Here is a 25,795-nt window from a genome sequence, read left to right as displayed (position 1 = left end):
GGACCGGTGACTCTTCTCTCATTAACATCACATTCTCCAGGTGCTCTCAACAAATGGTACAAGTACAACCATGACCTGCCAGCGCGGATAGTCGCCTACCGATACGGTGTAGGGGATGGCCAGCTAAAGGCAGTTTTGGAATATGAAGTCCCACAGCTGCTGAGCAGTGTGACAGAGTGCGCCTCAGATGCCAGGTATTCTGGGCTCCTTCTCTGTCCCTGACCCTTCCATGACAGCATACACATCTGTAATCCTGTTTGCGCGGTTCGTGGACATGCTTTTTCTAGTTTCAGCAGGCAATGAATTTTGGCTGTGTTTCTGCATCATGTCCAGCTTGGATGGGTTTTCCTGAGACTGGGGTATATTTCAGATGTTGTAACTAAATACCCTGGTTCTGTAAGGTTTAGGGACCTAGAGTAAGGCACCTAGAGGGAGGTAAGCATCTTTCTGAGAGCCAGCAGGGGTCAGCATATCAAAGACACTGTATACAAACTGATACTCCACTGGGTTGAGGAGCTATGGTTTAAAATTTGAGTCCTAAATCATCACACACACAGAGCCTCTGGATACAGTCACCAGTGCACAGATAAGGTTATGAGTAGGGGTGGAGGAGCCTCATTGCATTACTGCGAGTGCCGTAGTCATTTCTTAGTTCTGGATCCTGTGTTGCCGTGGGTAGTTTTCTTCAATGATTCGGTGGAGGGCCAGATACAAGGAAAAGCCTGGGATGGGGAAGTAAGCAAGAACCGTACTCTCAAAGTGGTATCTTCAGATTCTTAGGGATCATCTTATTCGTAGGCAGTGCAGATCTGTGTCTGGACACAATCCCGTTGCCAACAGCCAAAGGCCCAGGCACCAGCCAGAAACTGCTCAACGTGAAGCTTCCTGCTGAGTCTTGCTCTCCAACGTTCCTTCCGGCTGCAGTTGGCCTTGCTTCTGTGAAATACACTTAGCCCCTGGCCAGTCAGCATTTGCTCTCTTTTTCTCTCCCTCCCTGTCCATCTGTCTGCTCATCCATCCTGCCGCCCACCCCCTAAACATGGGTCTTACGTGATTGTCCAAGGAGCAGGAGGGACCACAGTTCTCCTTGGCTTCTCAGTGAAGGTGGAAATGGGGTCACCATTGTTAACACAGGGCAAGTCTAGTGTAGAGATAATTCTGGAAGATCTTTCCTTAAGATTCGGTTGAAAATCTGGGTAATACAGGCTTGCAGTTCCAACCTGGGCTACATAGACCTTGCTTCAAAACCTCAGCGGCAAAACACTTGGCTCGCGAGACCCCGGGTTCCATCTGCAGTTATAAAGAAAAGACAATTGAAGTTAAGCCATTCTTCTGTCCTGTGAAATGGCATAAAGGGCATGGTTCCCTTTTGTTACAAATCCAAATAGACCCTAATTAAAGTGATTGTATGTCAGAGGAGGGGGGTTCCTGGGTGACTTTTTCCCTTTGTTTTACAGTGTTTTTTTAAAGAATGAATTTCTATTTCTTTAACCTGACCAAACACTAACAACAAAAAGCAAGTTTTTTGGCTCGGCCTCCGTGCCCTCATCTCCCGCCTTTTGGTTGCAGGACCAGCAGACTGTCCTTGGTTGTGGTCAGGAAGCGATGCCTGCTGCGCTTCTTCACAGAGACAGGCCACGCTGTACAGAACCCCCCACTCGGCACGGTCGTGGACTCGGAAGCAACACGTCCTGAGTGGCAAGTGTCATTGGAATACTGAGTGTGTGTGTGTGTGTGTGTGTGTGTGTTTGCACATGCATGTGTGCACAAGTGTGCATGCTCATGTAGAAACCAAAGTTTTGATACCCCATGTCTTCCTGATTGCTCTCTACCTTCTTTTTTGAGACAGGGTCTCTCAGCCTGGAGGGCAGGGGTTGGCTGGGCGGTTCCTGCATCCCCAGTCCTGAGACTGGTGATAGGCAGGCAGCCACACCTGGGATGGTTGGTTTGCATTCATGTGAATGCTGAGGGATCCAACTCAGACCTTGGAGCTTGCTCAGCAAGTGCTGCATCCGCCCAACCTCCCCAGCCCGGAAAGACTGATTTCACATGCACCCACCCACCCACCCATCCACCCATCGTGCGTTGCTTCAGTGCGGCCTGGCACTGTGACTCCTTTCCACCCCTCCCGGTTTCTCTGCAGGTATGACTTTTACTTGGTCAACCAGCTTGCCACCCGGGGAACTGTTAGCCCCATCCACTACAACGTCATCTACGATGACAATGCCTTGAAACCTGACCACATGCAGAGACTCACCTTCAAGCTGTGCCATCTCTACTACAACTGGCCGGTGAGTAACAGCTGCTCATGGAAGGGCGGCACTGAAGCTTACTTCCCAGGACTTGCCCTGTCCCTCCATCCACTCCGTACCCCTGACTTCACAGAGAGGAATGGGTACATGACACCCTAAATCCATAGGAGGGGCCCACTCTGTCACAGGAAGCCTCTCCGTAGGCCCAGTTCAGTCTCCACAAGAGTTGGTGACACTTATTACGTCAGGTGACATGGAGGATAGCACTGACCTGTCATTTCCATACACCTGAGAAATGTGAAGCCAGAACAGGCATGTGCTGCCCGTGTGCCTGCGTGTTAGGCAAGAGCTCGAGGCCCAGGTTAGCTCTTAGCTTCCTTAGAACACGAAGCTCAGAGTAGGCCTGTATGCCATGTCTCCCGCTTGCACACAGTGAAGAGACGCCCCCTTTCACCTCAGCCTATCTTGCCAGTGAACTTAGGTTTCCAGTGGCTGAAGCTGCCCTATGTTGGTGAGTTTAATCGCATTTATCTAGGACCCATTCTGTTGTATAAGCAATCCTTAGGTGAAAAAACTCCAATTTAAAAAAAAAAATCACTTTGAAGGGCAAACAAGTTGTCCCTGCAGTGTTGTTAACACTCCTTTTTCTCCCCAGGGCGTAGTCAGTGTCCCTGCACCATGCCAGTACGCACACAAGCTGACCTTCCTGGTGGCACAAAGCATTCACAAGGAACCAAGTTTGGAGTTAGCCAATAATCTCTTCTACCTGTGACAACCCAGCCAATAGCGGGGCTCGATGGAGACTCCAAAAAGCAGTTGCTACGTTTTGTCCAAATCTGCCGGAAGCTCAAGGCTCTTGCTGCCTAAAAGGGCTTGAGCCTAACTTAAAGTGCTGGGGAGAGGAGGTTTAAGAAAGAAGTGATCTAAAACTGTTCAGAACAAATCTCTGCGGGCTTTTCCTGTGTCCAAAACACACCACCACCACCGCCACCACCACCGCCACCACCACCACTAACAACAACAACACAGCCACCATTTTCTTACAGCATCCTTGTATTTTTTTAATACTTGGGGTGAATTCTCACTTTGGTATTTGGCATTTGTCATCACAGTTAACTGGACTCTTAAAACAATGTGTGGTGTTTTGTTGGTGGATAAGTGAGATTTAACTTTCTTCTTGGAGTTACCAGAGTTTTTCCTAAATATTGTAGTGGGTGTTGTAGAGTGGGTTAAGTCATTTTTGCAAAATAAAGAAATATGAACATCACATGGCTGTTTAAAATGAATGAAAATCCTAACCATATGATTTTACCAGAGAAGATTCAGGATCCAGTTCACAATCTCAGGGTTCACATTGGAATCAAATATCCTGCAACATTTCCCCCCTTTTGTCTAAATAAAAGGCTTTTCCTCTAACATCAATAAACTATATACTATCTGGTAAAAATTACATTCACAATGTCTATTTAGCAACCTTGAAGAAAGTATTCTACTATCTGTCCTTGTCCTGTCTTGGCCAGTCCAAAGTTCTTTACCTAAATCACTTTGTATCAAAACTTGCTTTACCAATCCAAAAACATATTTTTAGACCCAAAATATCTCCTTAAGTCCTAAACAATTAAGCTTAATCATGAGACTATAACTGTCTTCAACCCTGTCGGAGACCTGAGAAAGGTAAATATTATCTGAATAAACAGAAAGTGTAGAGCAAGCAACTTCCAGAACTATAGAAATGAGAGGAGGCTGCTGGTCACTTGGACAGATCAGCAGTCAACTCTCCTGCACCCGATTTGTCCAATATTCTGTCTGTAGTAGAAGCAAGGACATTTTCTTTTCCATATACTAGCTTGTCACATTTGAAGCCATCTCCTAAAGGAGAATTTTTTTTTTTTGATGCTCATCATCTTCAAAGTCAAAAGGGGTTGCTGCCAGGAGCTGATGTATCTTGGTAAAAAAAAAATTCTCAGATTAATAAAGCATCTCTAAATGCCATAGTTTGTAGGTCTCTGAGGTTTTTGAAGACCATTTATCTATCTCTAGTATATATTACTTGTTTCTAGATATATACTGACATAGAAAACATGTGATCAACTAAACTAGTATCTAATAAAACCACAAGTTTGGTTAACTATTAGTTTGCATCTCCTAATTATCCTAAACAGTTTGTGATATCAGATTTCAAAAGGACTAAAACTTCACATTGTATTTTAAAGAATTGCATAGTACAATACCTTAAAAAAAAGTTGATACATAGTATGGTATAACCAAAATATAACCTTAACTTTGTACCAATACACAAAAGATCTATACTAATGTAACTAAATATAACCTTAACTTTGTATCAATATACAAAGATCTTTAAGAGTAGATTCAATAATCTACCCTTTTTTCCTATTGTTACTGTATTATTTATATATCACACCTTCTGTCTGAGTAAAAAGGTACTATTTTAACTCTAATGCAGTAAAATTATTTACAGCAATGAAGCTGTAATTTTTTGCCAAGCTTTCCACAGTGTCCAGCTTTGTTGTATTTGGCAGTCTTAGGATAAGTATTTTTGAGCTCCAAATTCTATAAGATGTTCATGTTAGTCTCCTATAAACTCAGCAATTTGAATGTTCTAAGCAGAATGTAGTCCAAAGATGACCTTTGGGTGGTATTTGTCAGGCTCAGTGGCAATCCTGGCTAGGCAGAACATAACAGTCAACCCAAAGGTGTCCGCTGGTTGCACAGAACCAGGCAGCAGGAGGAGCACACGTTACAGTTTTTCCCAGTGGTTGGTGTTACATAATTCAGGTAGATCTGTTGCGGGGGGGGGGGGGGGCTCACCTTCTTGGAAACTTAAAAGGTTACTGGAGTGGTAGAAAACCTAAACATTTTAAATGCCATATTCAGCAGATCTCAGGAAGGTTTGAGGACCATGATCTATTAAGTACATCTGAAGAACACAAACTTTGTCTCTAGTTACTTGCTTCAGACTCAAACCTAGAAACATGTACTGGATAAAGCTTATTTCTAAAATTAGTTAATACTCTGTATAGCTACTGGTATCACAACACAAAGTTTATATACATTATATATATTCTTTTATATTTTGAGATAATAGCTGTGCCTTAAAAAAAAAAAATAGAGAGTCAAATGAAAATGTGATCAGTGGCAATAGAACAATCCCTTGTTTTTTGTTTTCCTCTGTCCCGTACCTGATACAAGACAGAGATTTTGAACTTTGTTTTAACACGCATGCATGGGTTTAGAGAAGGAAAGAGCCACACTCCAGCGCAGTTTTAATTTTTAATTGAATTGGGACCATATAAAGACCATTTGCCATTTGTGCCTGTAAAGGGCAGAAGAGACAAGATGGAGGTGGCCAAGACCTCTTGGCCAATTTATTCCTTTTCTTATGACATTTTCTCTTGATGATCCGTCCTTTTTCTTCAGATATTTCCTTGTCCAGTGGTTTCTGGATTCCTTAGATGTTTTTATTCTCTTGCAAAGACAAAAACAAAACCCTACCTGAGCCCTAATGCTGTGTGTGCCTGTCCCCCACCCCCCCCCCTTTTTTTTTTGGTGGGTCGTATCTTTCCTAGGGCAAAATCTTTCTTGCTGTTATTTGGCAATTGAAAAAGTGTTAACATTTTTCTTTTGAAAATTTGACACTAAATGGGTATTGATGTGCGTTTATGTTTAGATCATCAAAGACGTTCACTTTGAATTTGAGCTTGCCTTTGCAAGCATTTTAAAATTTAAATCACTATAATTCCTTTTTTGTTTTGTTTTGCTTTTCGTTGGGGGGGGGGGCGTTTCAAGACAGAGTTTCTCTGTGTAGCCCTGGCTGTTCTGGAGTCGCTTTGTAGACCAGGCTGGCCTCGAACTCACAGAGATCCCCGCCCTTGCCTCCTGAGTGCTGGGATTAAAGGTGTGAACAGCTACACCTGGACCTAAGCTTTTCTCTATTTGGGAAATTTGCTCTGTATTAGGCTGGCCTTGAACTCAGAGATCTGTATGCTTCTGTCTCCTGAGTGTTGGGATTAAAGGTGTATGCCTCCCAAATGTCAGGATTAAAGGTGGGAACTATCACCATCCTCTTCATTGTAACTTCTAGAATTTAGAAAACAACTAACTTACAGAGATGGCCTGTCCCTGCTGGGAATAAAGGCACAGACTAACACCACCTTGCTCAAATATTCCAGCTCTAACCTCATAGAGATTTAGAAAACAAGTTTGAACAGTAGTAAACTTTTGCAGTTACTTAAAATTTTAGGGGTGATCTGCTGAAGAAAGACCCCAAGGCAGAATGCAAAAACAGTATTTTTTAATATTTTTTAAATTTATTCATATTACATCTCAATTGTTATCCCATCCATTGTATCCTCCCATTCCTCCCTCCCTCCCACCTTCCCCTTACTCTCCTCCCCTATGACTGTGACTGAGGGGGACCTCCTCCTCCTGTATATGCTCATAGGGTATCAAGTCTCTTCTTGGTAGCCTGCTATCCTTCCTCTGAGTGCCACCATGTCTCCTCTTCCAGGGGACGTGGTCAAATATGGGGCTACAAGAAGAACATTATGGGGGGAGGTTCTGAGCCCAGGGATCCTGCTCAAACTATGGCACCAGCCAAGGACAATACGTGCAGTAAACTTCGAACCCTTACCCAGACAGGACATTCTGCACAGTTGAGTGGAAAGTGGGGACTGACTTTCACAATGAGTGTTTTTATTCTAACATGCTAGGATCGCCTGAAATGAGCACGCAGGCTCAGTTTATACACAGTTGGAGGGATCTGTGACAACAGAATTGAGTCAGAGTATACAAGGGGATTCAAGGCGGGCTGTTTGGTTATTGGGGACTTTTGAGTCACTGAAGTTTTGGCTCTTACTCAGGGGTTGGCCTTTAATTTGATTAGATGGGTCCAGCTGTGTTCTTTACCAAGGCCATGAAGTAATAAAAACACGCTATCTAGTCATTTTGTTCTATAAGCTGATTAGCTGCCCATGAGCTGTCTATAACTTGTTCCCCCCCCCCCCCCAGGAATTGTTAGAAACTTGGCATAGTTAGGCAAAGTGAAAAACCTGAAGCCTGTCATGGAGTTGGTCTAGACAAGCAACTGGGGTCATTGGGGAGAGGGAGGGCAGTTGGGGTCCCTGAGTTCAGATCCCTTCTAAAGGATTTAAAATCTTTTAACTGTATGTTTAATTCCAAACAACAAAAATATCCTTTTTTAATATTTTATTAATTTATTCATATTACATCTAAATTGTTAGCCCACCCCTTGTATCCTCCCATTCCTCCCTCCCTCCTGCTTCCCCCCTATTCCCCTCCCCTATGACTGTGACTGAGGGGGACCTCCTCCCCCTGTATATGCTCATAGGGTATCAAGTCTCTTCTTGGTAGCCTGTTATCCTTCCTCTGAGTGCCACCAGGCCTCCCCATCCAGGGGACGTAGTCAAAAATGGGGCACCAGAGTTTGTATGAAAGTCTGACTTCCCTCTCCACTCAATGTTGGAGAATGTCCTGTCCATCGGCTAGGTCTGGGTAGAGGTTCGAAGTTTACTGCCTATATTTTCCTTGGCTGGTGCCATAGTTTGAGCAGGACCCCAGAACCCAGATCCACCCGTCATAATGTTCTTCTTGTAGGTTTCCAGGACCTTCTGGATCCTTCTATTTCCCCATTCTCCCATGCTTCTCTCACCTAAAGCCCCAATAGGATGTCCTCCCCTCTGACCCACTTTCCTGGTAAGTAAAGCCTTTCATGGGACATGCCTCTTGGGCTAGTGTCTTGATATAAGTGAGTATATACCATTTGTCTCTTTTTGCTTCTGGGTGAACTCACTCATTATGATAATTTCTAGTTCAATCCATTTGTCCACAAATTTCAGGAATTCCTTGTTTTTAATAGCTGAGTAGTATTCCATAGTGTAAATGTACCACAGTTTCTTTATTCATTTTTCTACTGAGGGACACTTAGGCTGTTTCCATGTTCTGGCTATTATAAATAAGGTAGCTATGAACATGGTTGAGCATATGTCCCTGCTGTGTGGAGAGCATTTTCTGGGTATATTCCAAGGAGTAGAATAGCTGGGTCTTGAGGAAGCCCTATTCCCATTTTTCTGAGAAAGTGCTAGATAGATTTCCAAAGTGGTTGTACTAGTTTGCATTCCCACCAGCAATGAAGGAATGTTCCTCTCTCTCTCCACATCCTTGCCAGCATATGGTGTCACTTGAGTTTTTGATCTTAGCCATTTTGATGGGTGTAAGATGGAATCTCAGTGTCATTTTGATTTGCATTTCTCTGATGACTAGGCGGCTGAGCATTTCTTTAAAAAAATATCCTTTTTATTTAAGAAGAAAACTTAGTCTTTCTATGTTAGTTTGAACTGAATGACCAAGCTGTCTGATGAGCTGTCGCCTCTCTTTATTCAGGAGATCTCTCTTGTTCGAATCTATCTTTATCAATTTTGAAGGTATCCACAGCTTTTCTTCTCCTGTGGAAACAAAGGCAGAACTTCTTCCCTAACTTAACACAAATCCTGGTTTCCACTCTGAGGTCAAGACATCTTTACAATATCCAGGCTGATTTAATTCAGCAGTTTTTTCTATTACTCAGTGTCTCTCTGCAGCTGTTGTTCCTTTCTCATTAGCATTTTAAAAATTTAAAGTAAACAGAGCACTGTGTAATCTATCTCTGGGGGTCTTTAGTATCCCTTTCTGTTTATTAAGCATATCTTTCAAAGTGCGATTAGATCTTTTCATAACTTTTTGTCCTAGAGGATCGTGTGGTATACCTGTAATATGCTTTATGTTGTAATATGCAAAAAACCCTTCCATTTTACTAGAAATATATGCTGGCACATTGTCAGTCTTACTTTTTACATGTATCCCTGTAACAGCCATAACCGCTAATAAATGTCTAACTATAGAATCAGCCTTTTCTGAACTTAAAGCAGTTACCCATTGAAATCCTGAATAACTATTTATAGTATGGTGCACATACTCTAATTTTGCAGACTCTGTAAAATGAAACATATCCATTTGCCAATTTTCATTTCTTTGGGTACCTTTTTGGGTTACTTCATGCAAGTGATGGAGTTTAATTATACAAGGAACAAGTAGGACATTGCCTTACAACTTCCTTTGCTTGTTGCCAAATGATGGAAAAATCTTCCTTTAAACCTTTGCTGTTAACATGGTGTTTCTTATGAAATTCTGAGGCTTCTAGCACATTTCCTATTAACAGCTGATCAATTTCATCATTACCTTCTGCTCGAGGGCTTGGTAGACCTGTAGGGGATCTGGTATGTTACATACAACGGCTGATTTCAATTTCTAATTATTTGTTGTGGCTGAATAAATAGCGAAGTTAATTCTGAATCATCAGGAATAAGTTCAGCAGTTTCCATATGTAAAACAACTCTTCTGCATATTGTGAGTCAGTAACTATATTAAGAGAGTCAGGGAAACCATGTCACACCATAAGAATGGCATACAGCTATGACTTTTGAACTGAATCATAAGGGCTCTGAGCCACTTTACTTATTTTTCCTGACTTACAGCCTGCCTTTCCTGATGTATTTGCATCAGTATAAAACATAGGTGCTCCAGAAATCGGTGTCCCTTTTACTGTAAGAATTTGAACTTGAGAGTGAGCCTTCTATTTAAGAGGCTGTATCACAGACATGCCCATCTGTATGTGAAACAGAGCTCAGTACTTGGTCCTGTCACAGGCTCTCATCTCATCCAGCAGTGATGCCCAAGGCTCTAGAGACCAGCTGTGCTTTCTACTCACAGGGAAGGCAGAAGCCACAGGGAGAGGACCTGGGCAGGTTCACTGCATCTACCTCACACAAGCACGCCTGTGCTTCTAGACTCCCCAGCGGTTACCAGTACCCACCTCTGTGCCCTAAGGGCAGGCTCTGTACCTCCACACCAGAGCCACACCTGCCAGCCATGATGGGTGCCCTTCTCTGTTGTCTTTGCAGATCACCAGTTTTTCCTCACTGACCAACTGACATATTATCCCCCCAAATGTTCTTAAAAATATAGATAGCATCTCTCTCTGCAGCCATCACCCTCTCTTTCCCTCCTCTTCATAGACTCTGTGCTCCATGTACATAATCCCTTGATCTAATTAGAAGTTCACCACAATCCCTATGTCAAATCTGCTTCCTTCAAGGGCTTTCACTTTGCCAAGCGTTAGAGCCGGATGTCCTGTGACATCGTTCGACCACTTGGTGTTCTGCTGGCCTCCTCTGTGCCATGATTTGCCTCTGCTCTGCTGAGTCCCCCTTCTCACCAGCACTCGCCCCTGTCCACGGGTCCACAGTGGAAGGTTCCAGGAGTAAGAGTATAGATAGAGGCAAGGAAAGGTTTTTAAGAAGAAAAGACTACTTCCAAATTCTGCCTGTGGTGGAAAGGTCATGGGGGAAGGAGGCAGGTTTTCTTGAGGCCTGAGGAGGATCCAGGTACCTGAGGGACACCAGGCACCAGTCTTGTCACATTGCACAGAGAAAAATGGTTTTTTTGTTGTTGTTCCACCTTTCCTCCTCTCTGTCTCGAGCGAGACATGATATAATCCAGGCCGGTCTAAATTTTGCAGCAGTACACTTGCCTCAGCTTTTTTGTTTGTTTGTTTGTTTCAAGACAGGGTTTCTCTGTGTAGCCTTGGCTGTCCTGGAATTGCTTTGTAGACCAGCCTGGCCTTGAACTCACAGCCATCCACCTGCCTCTGCCTCCTGATTGCTAGCCTTAAAGGCCTGCGCCAGCACACCCAGCTTGCCTCAGCTCTTAGGTACTGGGATTACACCGTGTGCATTGCCACCCATGATCTAAATCATTCTGCCTGAGCCAGGGAGTTCTGTTGAGACCGGCCTGGTCAAGCCTGGCATTCACGTTTAATATTCACAGATCTGTGACTAGACTAACTGTAGCCAGGCTCTGGCTATTTTACTGGGTTCTTTTTCCTACCTCTCTATGCCACACCAACACTAAGTAAGAGAAAGAAGGACAGAGGAGCAAGGGGGTGTCCATCTCATTAGGCCACTTCCTGATGATTAGGGACTTCAGTTTCTTGGGGCCTGTTTGATCTTCAGCCTCAAGATATCTCCCACCAGAGACCAGTAACCAGCAACAGCAGCAACAGGCGGAGCAGTGGCCGGGCCCTAGACCCTCTCAGGGCTCTCATATTTATGCCCTTACAAGAGTCCCCAGAAATCCAAACGTAAACAATCTTCAGCTGGCAAGATCACACCCCTGCTAGAGCACTACACAAATCATAGTCAGCTGCTGTGGACAGTCTGAGGCAGCCACAGCTGGGATTAAAACAACAACAAAACAAACAAACAAACAAAAATATTCCCAACATAACTGGGTTTTAAAAGAAACTCATGTTACTACATGTAACAACCACTGGCAACTGCTAAAATTAAGGATTAATTTGCCTTAATCAGGGAAAGGTTCACCAGAGTTAATGAGATGAACAGGTTGTGCAGATGGGCCCTCGTGTTTGCTTGATGAAGCGTGTTAGAGAAATCACAAAATTCTCCTTCGATAATGAAAGGCACTGAAGAGGCCTCCCAGAGAGTTTGTGTAGGGATTTCCTTGTGTGAGGAAGCTGGTGTCGTGTCCAGGACTGTCCAGAGACACATAGGCACTGGCAAAGGATGGTGGTCCGTGCCAGTCTTTCCTTCCTCCAAACTTTAAGGGTGACCTAGTTTGCTGTCGGTTGATGTGATAAACGCCATGAGCAGAAGCAAGTTGGGGAGGACAAGGCTTTATTTGGCTTACATGTCCTGATCACAGTCCAGTCATCACTATCACTAAGGGAAACCAAGGCAGGAAGTTTACAGGAACAGAGGCAGGGACCTTTGAAGAACACTCGTCGGCTTGCTCTCAATGGCAGGTGGGCCTCCACAGCATAAAAAAGCAAGCTGGCCAAGCCATTAAATCTGCCCTCTCGAAGTTGATTCTGTCACGGTGGGCTGGTCACTCTCACGTCAATCAAGAACACCACCACCACCACCACCACCACCACCACCACCACCACCACCACCACGGGCTTGCCCACAGGCTAATCGGATGTGGTAGTTTCTTAATTGAGGTTTTGGATCCCCAGGCGACTTTAGTTTGTGTCAAGTTGACGAAATGAACCAGCAAAGGTGATCTAGAGGCCCCATCCAACCGGATGCCTCGTATTACCTGCCTTCAGCACTTTGATTCATCACCAATGATGATGAATGCCCTTTGTCTAACCAACCCTTCCTCTGTTGAGGATGCCTTTCTGATCGAATCCACCAGAGGGCGCACGTACACTGTCCTTTGGTCAGAATCTCCTTGAGAGGTGCAATGCTAGTAAAATCAGCTTCCTTGATTGAGGGCAGCATGGGATTAGGAAATTTTAACTTGAGTTCAGATTCCAACAGGCTAGTGTAGGTTTCTCTTCTCTCCTGGGACTCTCTTACCCCTGTCAACACCACGAGGAGGAGTGGACAGCACTATGGGACACAGAATTTACCACAGAAACAGCTTTGCTTTTTTTTTTTTTTTTTTTCTTTCTTTTCTGTTGTTCCTTCACTATTGGGATTTAACCCAGGGCCTCAGATGTGTTAGGCAAGCATTCTAACACTTAGCTACATGCTCCCTCCCCCATACAATGATTTCACGGATCATGGGTGAAACCTGGGTATCAATGTTTTTTACACCAGGTTTAATGTTTTAAAATACCAGATTCCAGCATGCTGCCAGGCTTAAGGATGTTGACCTAGACAGCCTAAGCTCCATTCGGGCTCTCCTGCTATGTTACTGCCTGTTAATTAGCTTCTTGTATAAGCTAGCAGATAGAAAGAGAAAGGAAAAATGCGCCCAGCGTCAGTACAGCACTGGGTTTGAGTCCTGGAACTGCCACTTGGTAGTTATGAAACTTTGGCTAAACTACGTAACCACTTGGAGCCTAAGGGGATCTTGCAAAAATTCCTATGCCCATTTTGTAGAGTTATTGTAAGAATGACAGATGATAGACATCAACCTAATATAGCTGGCATTAGTAAAGAGAACACTGTGAAATCAAATCAGAATGTCAAGATTTAAATCAAGAGATTTGTATGCCAGGCACTGTGCTGGACTCTGAATCTTAAAATCGTGCTTGAAGTGCCACAGTTGTTTTGTTTGTTTTCTTGTTTTTGTTTTTCAGTTTCTTTTCTCATTGCTGTGACCAAATGCTTGACAAAGCTTCCACAATAAGCAGCTTAAGGGAGGAAGGGTGAATTTGGCTCCCAGTCTGAGGGGACAACGCATCATAGCGGGGTACGCATTGAACCCTAGGGTCTGCAGAGGCCAGTGGACAGGAAGGCCCGCCTCTCCATCGACCCACTTCCTTTGGCTAGGCCCCGCCTCCTAAAGGTTCCACAACCCCTTACAACAGCACCACCCGCTGGGAAGGAGCATGGAAGCTCCCAAGCCTGGGGAGGACAGTTCACATTCAAACCCTAGCGAGGCACAGTCAACCTGCAGTTTATGGACAGGGTTTGGGTGAGGGGAGGGGAGTTGGTTCAACTTTCATGGGGGGAATGCAAAGGAGGTGGAAGAAAATGTGGGAGGCGTGGAGGGGCAATAATCAAGCCTCATTTTCTATTAAAAAACCTTTGCAAGGGACGAAGATGACTTACAACCTTTAAATGTTCCAGCTTTAGGATCCGCTAACAATGGGATGCTGTGAGCGTGACTCTTCCCGCGCTACCGGTTGCCCTCAATTGAGCATAGCAGAGGCAATAGATCTGGGCTGGTTCTGCCCAGCTGGAGGTCCCACCATCACGTGACCTTCATTCCTCTACAGCACGGCATGTCTATCTCAGAATTGTGGTCGACTTTCTGGTTCTTTCTACCACTCCTCCTTCCTTCCCCACCTCTTTTTTGTTTTGTTTTGTTTTGTTTTGTTGAGACAGGGTTTCTTTCTCTGTAGCCTTGGCTGTCCTGGACTCACTCTGTAGACCAGGCTTGCCTCGAACTCACAGCAATCCGCCTGCCTCTGCCTCCCGAGTGCTGGGATTAAAGGCTTCCCCACCTCTTTTTACTCGTGGCAGATGGGTGCTGACGTCATAATGCTTGCCCAGGCACTCTTAGACATCTGTTTCTGTCTTGGTGTCGGCTGCTTGGGAGACCCAAGCCTACACAATTCTCTTCTTGAAGCCAATTTTTTGTTTTGTAATAAAAAAGTGCTTTGAGTCTTAAAATGTCTACCAGTCAAAACATGGAATCTAAAAGAAACTGTGTGCCGTGGGCTGCCGTAGCCTTTTAAACTCTGGGCTTTGACTTAGGATTTCTTATGGAAAAATGTACTCGTAAGCCTACTTAGCACACTTTAAGAACTCAAACGTGAATGTTAACTGCTCTCGAGGCTTGCTGTCAAGCCTCAGGGTTTGTGGCTCGCCTAACCTGTGCGTGGCGCTATGATGTGACCAGTGCACACTGGCCAAGAATAAGCTAGTCTCTGCTCCTGGAAGGATGAAGCAAAGACTCCCTTCCAACGAAGAAAGGATATCGAGATAGATAAAAATAAAGATCCTTCCTGTGTACTGCATATTGAATTTTTGTTTGTTTTGTGTAATCATTAACTTTAAATTAGGAAAATTACAGATGGACATTATACAATATGTGGAAAATACAAAAAAAGTAGAAAAAAAGTCAGCAGTTTTGGAACTAGCCAGGGGTAAACATGGCCACACTACGGCGTGTTTCCCTTTCTCCTTCAGCTGTACTATCCATGGACTTTTGTAAGCCTTCTTTCTACCACACAAGGTTGGAGTATGTATGTTTATTAATTTTCTATAGGTATGTTTTAGTGACTAATAGTTGACTGTGTAGATGTAACAAATACCATTATGTTTTTATTGTGTTTAAATTGTTCCCTGCTATGACAACACTGCATACAGTTTTTCTCTCCATGTGTTTCAGGATGGCTTCCTTAGGTTAGATTTCTAAAAGAAAAAATTCTAATACTTACAAATAATCTTTTAATAATAATAATATTTATTATTATTATTATTATTATTATTATTATTATTATTATTATTATTATTATAATAATAATATGTGATCTGGGCTTAGTGACGCATGCCTATAATCCCAGCACGGGATTTTTGAGTAGCCGTGGCTGTCCTGGACTCGCTTTGTAGACCAGGCTGGCCTCAAACTCATAGTGATCCACCTGCCTCTGCCTCACCAAGTGCTAGGATTAAGAGTGTGTACCACCATGCCTGGCAAATTTGAAAATTCCTATTAGTCGTTTATATTTTTGTTTGTTTTTTAAAAATGACTAATATAAAGCCTTGATAAAGGTCATAACTCTTTGCTTTCAGTTTTCTGTGTGCTTTCAAACATGGTGTTTTTTAAACTACATGCGTTTCAAGTTTGTGTACTCAAATGCTCACGAGTCCCTTTAGGGACTGAACTAAAACTTGAAAGCAGTGCAGAGACAGTGTCAGACGCCACACACCTAGAAATATCAGAGAAGAGGGTGCACATGGAGACAAGTTCAAAAAGACAATGCCTGTGAGTTTTCTAACACTGGGATGTATGGCCGTAGAAAAAAATAACACAATGCTGGGCTGGAGAAATGGCTCAGAGGTTAAGAGTTTGTTCTTCCAAAGTCCTGACTTCAATTCCCAGCAACCACATGGTGGCTCAGAACCATCTCTAATGAGATCTGGTGCCCTCTTCCCATGTGTAGGCACATGCAGGCAGAATACTATATAGATAATAAATGAATAAACCGTTAAAAAAAAAAACAAAGCACCATCTTACACCCCCCACCCCCCACCCCCCACCCCCCCCCCACCCCCCCCCGCCTCTGCGATGAGACTCCATGACCAGGGCAACTTCTTAGGGAAAGTGTTTCATTGGCCTACAGCTTTAGATGGTGAAGAAGACATTGCGGCTGGGGCAGGCGAGAGTTCACATCTTCATCCATGGACAGGAAGCAAAGAGAGGGCTTACTAGGAGGGGCTCAAAGCCTGGCACAGTGACGCGCCTCCTCCTACAGGGCTACAGCCCCCTCACCCTTCCAAAACAGTTTCACCATCTGGACACCAAGCATTAGATCAGGCAGCCTGGAGCTTCTGGGAGCGGCTCTCAAACCAGCGCAAAGCTGGCCACCTAGAGTACTGTACTCAGACTACAGAGCACCGAGTGAGGAGTAGGGGGCGGGGGGGGGGGCGGGGAACTCTCAAGACTCCAGAAAAGAAACAGACACACGATGCCTGCAGAGATGCCGGCAACAGCTTTATAATCGGAAGAGGAAAAAAAAAATGGATGAAGCTAGTATCGTGTGAAGCTATCTTGTCTTTCAAGAACTAGCAATTCAAAACTTCACATATAATAACAGTTCACTGCTTGGTTGTTGAAAGGTCCTCTAAAGAGTGCACTTCTGTAAGAGAGACTATACGCCCACTGAAAGACACAAGCTGAGCAAAGAAGTCAGTATCGGCTTTATTGTAGTGGCTAAATTGTATCAGCTTTTAATGAACGGTTGATTAGCTATCAAGATAGCAGCAGTAACAGCAGATTTGGAGGAAATTTTTGGTCTTGTTAGGAAGGAGGCTAGAGATAGTAATGCTATGCTTGATTAGAAGATAAAGTTTTAATTGTATAATTTTTTAATGTATTATACTGTGTATAGGTGTTTTGCCTGGGTGTATTTCTGTGTACCACTTGCTTGCCTGGCACCTGATGAGACCAGAAGAAGACACCAGATGGGGTGAGCCGCCATGAGGGTGCTGGGAATTGAACTCAGGTTTATATGGCAGCAAGAGCTCTTAACTGCTGAATCATCTCTCCAGCCCCCTGCGATCATCTTTTAAAGAAAGACTTCACAGTTGTACTCAGCCGGCAGGGGAAACGCAAGAAACCAAAGCAATGGTACACAGTTAGGTTGCAAGACCTCCCCATGGCATTTAGCAGCGCTGGGCAACATAGAATCAGAGAAACCACCCAATTGGCTGTTTGCCTCACTGCCCTGATCAGTGGCTGCCTGTAATTGGCCAAAGCTCGGTGGTCTGTAATTGGCTGAAATCCTGCTTGTGTTAAAAAATGGAGGCTGTGGTTTATTGCACAGAACTCAAAGTACTGAGGCAGGTTTAGACTAACACTCATTTTATTTTAGCCTATTCAGTAGAGTGCAGACAAAGAGCAAACGAAGAAGAAAAAGAACGTAAGTAGGAAATGCCATGTCAGATACGGAAAATTCACTGAAGGACACAGCATTATAAAAAGTTAGCTAGCTATTATTAAGACCAGGGAATTGTGTCTTAAAAAGACACTGAGCTTTGTGTTGCCGCGAGGAAACGCATCTAAAGTGGAAAACACAAGACTTCTGAGATAAAAAGGGATAGCTCTGTGGTTAAGAGTGGGTACTGTTTTTTCAGAAGGCGGGAGTTTGGTTCCCAGAACCCACATGGTGTCTCACAACCTTCTGTAAATCCAGTTTCAGGGATCTGCTGCCTCCTGGCCTCTGGCTTCTGCATTTATGTGGTACATATAAGCTCACACCAGCATACACTCATGCACGAAAAGTTAAATTTTAAAATAAGGAAGCATATACTTTAAATTAGTAGCTGAAATAAATCTGCAATAGGTATGTTAACATCAAATAAAAGTAAGAATAGCATATATTTCTAAAAATAGGAAACAAACAAAAAAATCCAAAAAAGATGTAATAATCATAAGCAAGCAGACATGCATTAGAGTGACCTGAAACGCAAATATGACACAGTGTTTAAAGACAAGCTTGGTGTTTCCCCCACTTCACAGCAAAACAAGAAGACTTTAACATGAGCTTCTAAAAAACTGATCAAAAATGATCATGCTGAGCATAGTGGTGTGTGTGTGTGTGTGTGTGTGTGTGTGTGTGTGTGTGTGTGTGTGTAAGGCCAGCATTGGGAGGCTGAGGCAGGAGAATCCAGGCCAGCCTGGTGTACAAAGTGAGTCCAGGACAGCCAGGGTTGCCACACAGAGAAACCCTGTCTCGAAAAACCAAAATAAATAAATAAAAATAAAATTTAAAAAGATACTACATGCTGGAAGGTTTGTAAGAGTAAAGTGAAATAGATGTTTCCAGGGAAATGTATGGCCTGGAATGTATGTATTAAAAAGTAAAATGGAATGTTATTTAACTAAGCTGTTTTTCTCCTGGCACTACCAGAAACTGAACTTGGGGCCCCTGGCACACTAGGCAAGCACTCTACCACTAAAATCGATTGATTGATTGATCACAGATCCTAGCTAAGCATTTAATGAGAAGAGGGGGAAATCATTAAGAAAACCTAAAGAAAGAATTAAGGAATAAAAATAAATTCATACCTTCCTGAAAAATAATTAAAAATTTAAAATCCAGCAGAAACATGAACAAAAAAAAAATCCCATTTTAAAAATTTTGTTAACTTTCTATTGTGGAAACTTCCAAATATGCATGAGGGCAGACACCAAGGCCTGGTGACTCAGCTCAGTGTGTTCCCAGATGGATGCCTCACTCCATTTGTCCCCAGTCACCCTCCTAACCTCAAACACCTCACCACGTTGACCATTTACGACTTAGGAATGCATGGCCCAGGAGAACAAAGTTTTAGTAAAACTCATGGATTTAAATATCAGGCACAGGCAAGATGGCTCAACAGGGAAAGACGCCCGGCACACATCAGGAAGACCTAAGTCTGATTCCCAGATCTCACAAAGATTAAAGAGGAGGACCCACCCTGCCGAGTTGTCCCCTGACTTCCTCATGTCCCCCACCTGCACCTCCTCCCATACATACAGAACGATAATAGTAAACAGGAGGCACAAAAAAAAAAAAAAAAAAGAAAAGAAAAAAGAAAAAAGAAAAAAAGAAAAACTTAGGGTTCAGCAAGAGTCAAAATAGGAAACTGCTAGAACACATTTACTAATCTTTCTGACATTTGAAACACCAATATATAACCTTTAAAATAATATGTAAATTAACAAAAGTTTGTCAGGAAAAAAAAGCAGAACAGCTCACTATAGTGTGAAGTTAAGCACAGGAGCTCTGCAGACAGGATGCTCACTGGCTGGGTTTGATTGTGGCTCTGCTACAGTGAGCTTGACAAGGACCTGCATCCTCCTGTCTTCTTTCCGCAGATGTAAAACAGCAAGAACTGCAGCTGCCCAGAAGACTGCCCTGTTGACTAAGTGAATATTAGCAGGTGAACGAACAGCTTAGAGGAGGACCTGGCATTTGGTGTATTAACTCTGCCAATGAGGAGGAAGAGGAGGAGGAAGAGGAGGAGGAGGAGGAGGAGGAGGAGGAGGAGCACTGGCCATCATAAGCATCTTTCCCAGAAAGGAGACTAGCAGGAAAGATCGCTGTGCTCCAAGAACAGACTGTCCCATCTTATACACGTCGTTCCAGATAATAGCCAAAGACAAAGCCATTCCGTTTGTTTTACGAGACAGTATAATTTGATTCCTAACCCAGGCAAGGACAGGATATGCCACCCCATGCAGAGACATCTATGCTACAAATCTGAGACATTTGCAAACACAGATTAATACAGTGGAAACATTTTGAAACTAAGACCTAGCTTGATTTGCAGGAATGCAGGGAAGATTTAGCTGAGGGAAAAAAACTATGAATGTTATTTATCAAATAGCAGATTAAAAGGAGAAGTCCATAAGAAGATAGTTGTAGGCCCCGAACAAGGCACTTGTTTTTTATTTAAAAAGGCAACAAAGACAAAAGAAAGGAAAACTGAAAATTCTTGGCCTCACAAAAGCATCTAAAATTCCTACGTTGTGTAATGCATTTTCCTGGATATCTCAGTGGCTTCTCCATTTAAGTTAGGAACAAGAAGCAGGCGTAGGACTCACAATCCCAGCATTTGGAAACAAGCAAAAGATCAGGGGTTCAAGTTCAGCCTTATCTAAACTGAAAGTTTGAGGCTAGCCTAGGCTACATGAGACTCTGTCCTCCAAAATACAAAAACACACATGAAACAGAGACAGGGGTGGGGAAGGAGGGCAGGAGAGAGAGAGAGACAGAGAGAGAGAGAGAGACAGAGACAGAGACAGAGAGAGAGACAGAGACAGAGACAGAGAGAGAGACAGAGAGACAGAGAGAGACAAGAGACAGAGAGACAGACAGAGAGACAGACAGAGGCAGACAGACAGACAGAGGAGAGACAGACAGAGAGATAGATAGACAGAGACAGAAACAGAAAGACAGAGACAGACACACACACACACACACACACACACACACACACACACACAGAGAGAGAGAGAGAGAGAGAGAGAGAGAGAGAGAGAGAGAGAGAGAGAGAGAGCTGAATTTATTCTGGGTATGGTTGTCAATTATAAAGTCTAGACAGTTCTGCAAAACTAATATTTTCTATAGATGAATCATAAATGCTTCCAATGCTATTTTTAGAAGTAAATATTTACACAAACTGGAAAAAAGTCTCAATGAAAATCATCTGCCTGAGGGTACACACACACACACACACACACACACACACACACACACACACACACAGAGAGAGAGAGAGAGAGAGAGAGAGAGAGAGAGAGAGAGAGAGAGAGACAGACAGACTTGTAAGTTTTTTGACTGAGAAAATATCAAAGCTTCATTGACGTTTTACAAAGCTGATCTTAATGAACCATGCTCCTGAGACAAGAACCAACGTGGTAAAGATTTGTCCTCAGAGCAGCAACCTATGTAATTCCGATACAAACCATAATAGAACTTTTATACATTCACATGGGAGAATAAAGGCCCCAAAGTAGTCAGTATAACTGAGAGAGAGCATCAGAAAGAATTGTGCATTTTACCAGACACCAAAGTCTACTGTGGGGTTGCTTCAGAGGGATAGCATGGTTTAACCGAACTACCCACGAGCAGCTTCAAAACTCTGAAAACAAGCCACTGTGTAGGGAGACTCTTGTCACTGAGTCATCCTGGTACCACACCCCAGGGGGCAGAGTTAGGAGAACTGAGCTTCCTGACTGGGATTTGAAAATAAAAAGATTCTTACATGAACCCAACAAGGAAAGAGAAGGCTCATTAGAGTGAACTTAAGTGTGACAAACCTTGCCAAGTGGGGGAAAATATAGGGAGCAGGAACTACTTCTTGACCAATCACACAGGAAAAGGCTAGAAGCCAGACTCAGTCAAAATGTGGGCTTCTGAATGTCAAATGAGCTGATGTCCTGCTCAGACGCAAGAGTAGGTCAGCACATCTGTGACTATGCTCACACGAGAGGGGTGTGGCCAAAGTTCATTACTTACTTTAGTTTTAATTGTGTGTATGTGTGTGTGGAAGGGATGTGCACATGTGTGTAAGTGCCTTTGGAGGCCCAAAGAGGGCACCGGATCCCTCGGAGCTGGAGGTACAGCTGGTCATGCTCTGCCCAGGGTGGATGCTGGAAATCAGATTCATGCTCTGCAAGAGCAGTGTGTGTGCCTAACCTCTGAGCCATTCCTCCAGCTCCTGGAGGGGCTGTTCCTGTGTGCGTAATCACTCTGGCACCATGATAGACAGATGACCTTGTGAGAGGCTAACCCCAACCAGTCTTTTGACTCTTCTGAAGCACAAAGCATGCACACAAGCTGCCGTGACACAAAGCGGTATGAGGAGAGGCGCCCCAGAGCCCTCAGAACGTCACACCCCGGTCCAGGGCTACAAATGCCCATGATATCAGCATGGGGGATATTGAACTCCCATGGAGCTCACAGTGGAGTTTGCTGGGAATGTACCCACTTCCTAGGTGAGACCCATACTCAGTTCATACATTACATAAAGCAACTGCCTAAGACACACGAAGAGTTTCAATACATGGTGGGGGTTAAATTTCCGGCCCTGCCTTCATTGTCCCTTGTGTGTCTCACTCTGCTCTTATCAGAATGTGAGCTGGTACAGTCTGTGCCGGAACATTCCTTCCCCCATCAGGGCTTGTGATCTTATGATCGCACAGTGCTCCTTGCTTTCCACAGCCCTCCCCCAGTCAATTCCTGGAAAGGTTTCCCAAGATGCTATTGGGGCTGCTTCTGACCTGGCCCCTCTGTGCCTGCTCCTGCCTTCTCTGTAGCTACTGAGGCCTTCCGTGGAAGCTAGCTTCTTAGTGTTGTGCTTATGGGACTCCTTTTGGGAAGAGTCAGTTCTGGCTGAAGTCAAGTCCCTGATGCCCGACATGACCTGAGGGACCCCATAAAATGTGCCCTTCTGTGCTTCTTTCATACCAGCCAAATGGCTTTGTTGTTAAACAGTGCCCCCAAGTGAACTGCGGTAGGAGCACTGACCATTGATGGCAGTGTTTAACATGGTCCAGAATCTCTTGGGACTTCCCCTTTTTCCGAGACAGCCCCCCCCCCCCACCCACTGCAAGTTTCTCTCTGTACATCCACTACAGGTGGAGTCCTGGCAGCACTGACTGCAGCGTGTGTCTCTCTACCCCAGCCACAGCTGACCACACACACATGAGCAATGGGTCAAGGAGAGAGAAGGGAAAGTGGGTCAGGCCTGATTTTGCCGGAGACAGTGAGATGAGGGAACTTACATGTGGCATCCAGTGGAACAGATGGAACAGCACTGGAGAGGCTAGACGTGACTCCCTGGGGGTTAGAAGGACATCTTAGCTCCTGCACCCAGGAAGTGGAGGACCAGTCTACAGGACATCTCTGTTTCCTTAAAGGAAAGTCTCCTGATCTTGCTAAGGTGAACGAAAGCAAGAAGCAGGGCAGTTTCTGTTACAGAGAAAACGGAAACAAGAGAGCAAGGGACGAGAAGAAAGGCTGAGAGACCGCGTGAGGGCATGGAGTGAGGGAGAGAGACCGCTCCGCAAATGGAAGGTGAGGCCGGCAGAATTTTTAAACAGCCTCTGGGATTTCATTTTGAACTTTTACTTCTATTATTTTAAAATTATATGTGTGTGTGCTTGTGGAGGGTATGTGCACACGAGTGTGAGTCCCTGCTGAGGCCAGATAAGTTGGATCCCCTTGAGAGGAAGTGACATAGGTGGTTGTGACTTCCAGATGTGGGCCCTGGGAACTGAACTTGGGTCCTCTGCAAAAGCAGGAAGGGCTCTTTTTTCAAAAATTTATTTACTAAAAAAAAAAAAAAAAGATTTATTTACTTATTATGTATACAGTATTCTGCTTGCATATGCCTACACACCAGAAGAGGGTACCAGGTCTCATTATAGATGGTTGTGAGCCATTATGTGGTTGCTGGGAATTGAACTCATGACCTCTGGAAGAACAGCCAATGCTCTGAGCCAACTCTCCAGCCCACAGGAACAGGAAGTGCTCTTCACCACTGACCACTGAATCATCTCTCCACCCCAAGTCTCTCTGTCTCTTTATGTCTGTCTGTCTGTCTGTCTGTCTGTCTGTCTGTCTGTCTGTCTCTCTCTCTCTCTCTCTCTCTCTCTCTCTCTCTCTCTCTGTATAGACCAGATGTCAACATCAAATCTCTCCTTCAATTGTTCATTCATTATTATTCTTTATTTCTATTTACTACTGTTGTTGTTGTTTTCTACCATACTATTCAAGGCAGGGTCTCTCAGTGACCCTGGAACTTGGTGATTTGCTCAACTTGGCTGACCAGCAAACCAGCCCCCATCCTGACATGCCTGGCCTTCAGGTGCTGTGAGGCATCCAAGCCCAGATTCTTGTGCTTGTTCAGCAAGCACATTATCAACTGAGCTGTGTCCTCAGCCTGAGCCTCTGTGATGTCCGGGCCCAGTGTTCCCACTGTTGAGTATTTCCTTCCCCTTCAGCTGTAGTGGAATCTGTAGTTCTTTCTGCAGCCTCTAATTAACTGACTTACGTTATTAAGAAAAAGGACTCATTCTCAATTGCTGGTCAACAGGGACACATGTTTTCTGCCTACGCTGCTGTGAGCTGGAAGGATCCCAGGCCTTAGGTGAGACTCTGCCCCAACTGTCAATCAAATTGTATTAACCTATGGGACTAGATCCCTGATTCCCAATTAAATCTGCTATGCAGAAAATGAATGCATGGCTGGCTGTTCATCTGGCCTGCTGTGGCTCCAGTGTGTCTGTGGACAGGCACCCTGAGAGGCAGCCCAGTGCACTGGCAGTGCTGTGGCTTACTTTGTACCCTGTACCCTTGCTGCATGCCTCTATTTTACTGAAGTCTCAAGAGACCAATTCCACTCCTCAGCAGGTTGTCAAGAGATGATGCATCCTCATAAAGGATGCAGCACTCAGCCCAGAGCAGTGGCGCATGCCTGCAGTCCCAGCAGTTGGGGAGGCAGAGGCAGGAGGATCTCTGTGAGTTCGAGGCCAAAATGAGTCCAGAACAGTCAAAGCTACACAGAGAAACCTTGTCTAGAAAACAACAACAATCCTCAAAAAACAACAAAACAAAACAAAAAAGAATGCATCACTCCTTCGTCCTAAGTAGAAGGCTGATGGGGAACATGGATAGGATACTGATCCTGGGTCAGGGCAGGTGTGAAATGATACTGGCCTGAGACAGGACCAACGGGCAAGGGCAACAGGCTCTGCAAGGAGGCGAAGGGGCTACTTTAGTGGGAAAGACCCTAGTTCCCTTTTCACTCAGCACAATTCACTGGGGTCAGCTCCCTGCCCTACCATGCCACACTTATCAGCCAGAGTCAAGCAAGTCATGGGCACCAGCATTCCCATGGATATTCAGACCGGAAGCCACAAAGGCCAAGAGGCATGCAATTTGAGAGGCAGGCTGAATAACCAACCCAAACGAAAGACACATGAAACGCGACAGCCACACAGTGTCCCATACCTCCCAGACTGTTGCAAGCTACATTTATCATTTGGTTCCAACCATCTTGGGTACAAAGTGATTATCATTCAATTTACTTATTAAGGCAGGGTTTTATATATATATAGCCCAGGCTGTCCTTGAACTTTCTTTGTAGCAGAGGATGGTCTCAAACTTCTGGAGTTCTGGGACTACAGTCACACACTATATCACATCTAGTTTACACAGTGCCAGGGGTTCAGGTACGCCAGGCAAGCGCTCTACCAACTGAGCCGAATCCCCAGCCCCGTCAGTCACAGTTTGTAGGTGAGAAAGTTGAGATCAAGACAAGTTAACCGAAATCACATAGCTTAGAAGTGGCAGAACTGGGCAGCGAAGCCCGGACCTTCCTCATGACCACTCTCAGCTTTCCCCAAGATGTGTCCAGGGCCTTCTCAGTGCCCGTGAGCAAGGCAGGCATGCCCTAAGTCAGCCATCAGATAGACAGATAGCCACAGATGGTGCAGGAACTATCCTAGTTAGGGTCTAGAGGAGCTTAGCTCAGTTCTGAGACTGGGAACGTCTTCTACAGTAACGCCCACTATGATAGACCCAAACGCCGACTCTTGCTATCCAGGAGACTGGAAAGGGGAGAACATTCCAGATTCAGGGAACAGATCAGTATCCTTGTGCAAAGGAAAAAAAAATCTGGTAACATGACTGTTCATTGAAGAGGGAAAAGGGAAGCAAGGAAAGCTAAGGATGCAGGGAGGGGCCAGGAGCCTTAAAGCTCTGACTAGAATTC

At 44.4% G+C, this 25,795-nt stretch overlaps 1 protein-coding gene across 1 annotated transcript in view; it reads left to right on the top strand.

Annotated features, from left to right (window-relative positions):
• PIWIL4 (piwi like RNA-mediated gene silencing 4) overlaps nucleotides 1–3,519 on the top strand; it is a 40,018-nt gene extending 36,499 nt beyond the window's left edge. The window contains exons 17-20 of the mRNA XM_084781302.1: nucleotides 41–194; nucleotides 1,570–1,698; nucleotides 2,144–2,291; nucleotides 2,908–3,519. Coding sequence (XP_084637428.1) covers nucleotides 41–194; nucleotides 1,570–1,698; nucleotides 2,144–2,291; nucleotides 2,908–3,024 — 548 coding nt within the window. The 3' untranslated portion in view covers nucleotides 3,025–3,519. The remainder of the gene's footprint in view (nucleotides 1–40; nucleotides 195–1,569; nucleotides 1,699–2,143; nucleotides 2,292–2,907) is intronic.
• The last annotated feature ends 22,276 nt before the right edge of the window (nucleotides 3,520–25,795 follow it).

This window comes from Acomys minous, assembly GCF_964271855.1.
Source record: "Acomys minous genome assembly, chromosome: 5".
Taxonomy (NCBI): domain Eukaryota; kingdom Metazoa; phylum Chordata; class Mammalia; order Rodentia; family Muridae; genus Acomys; species Acomys minous.
Note: the sequence above shows the minus strand (reverse complement) of the source record. Positions and strands in the feature narration are given on the sequence as shown.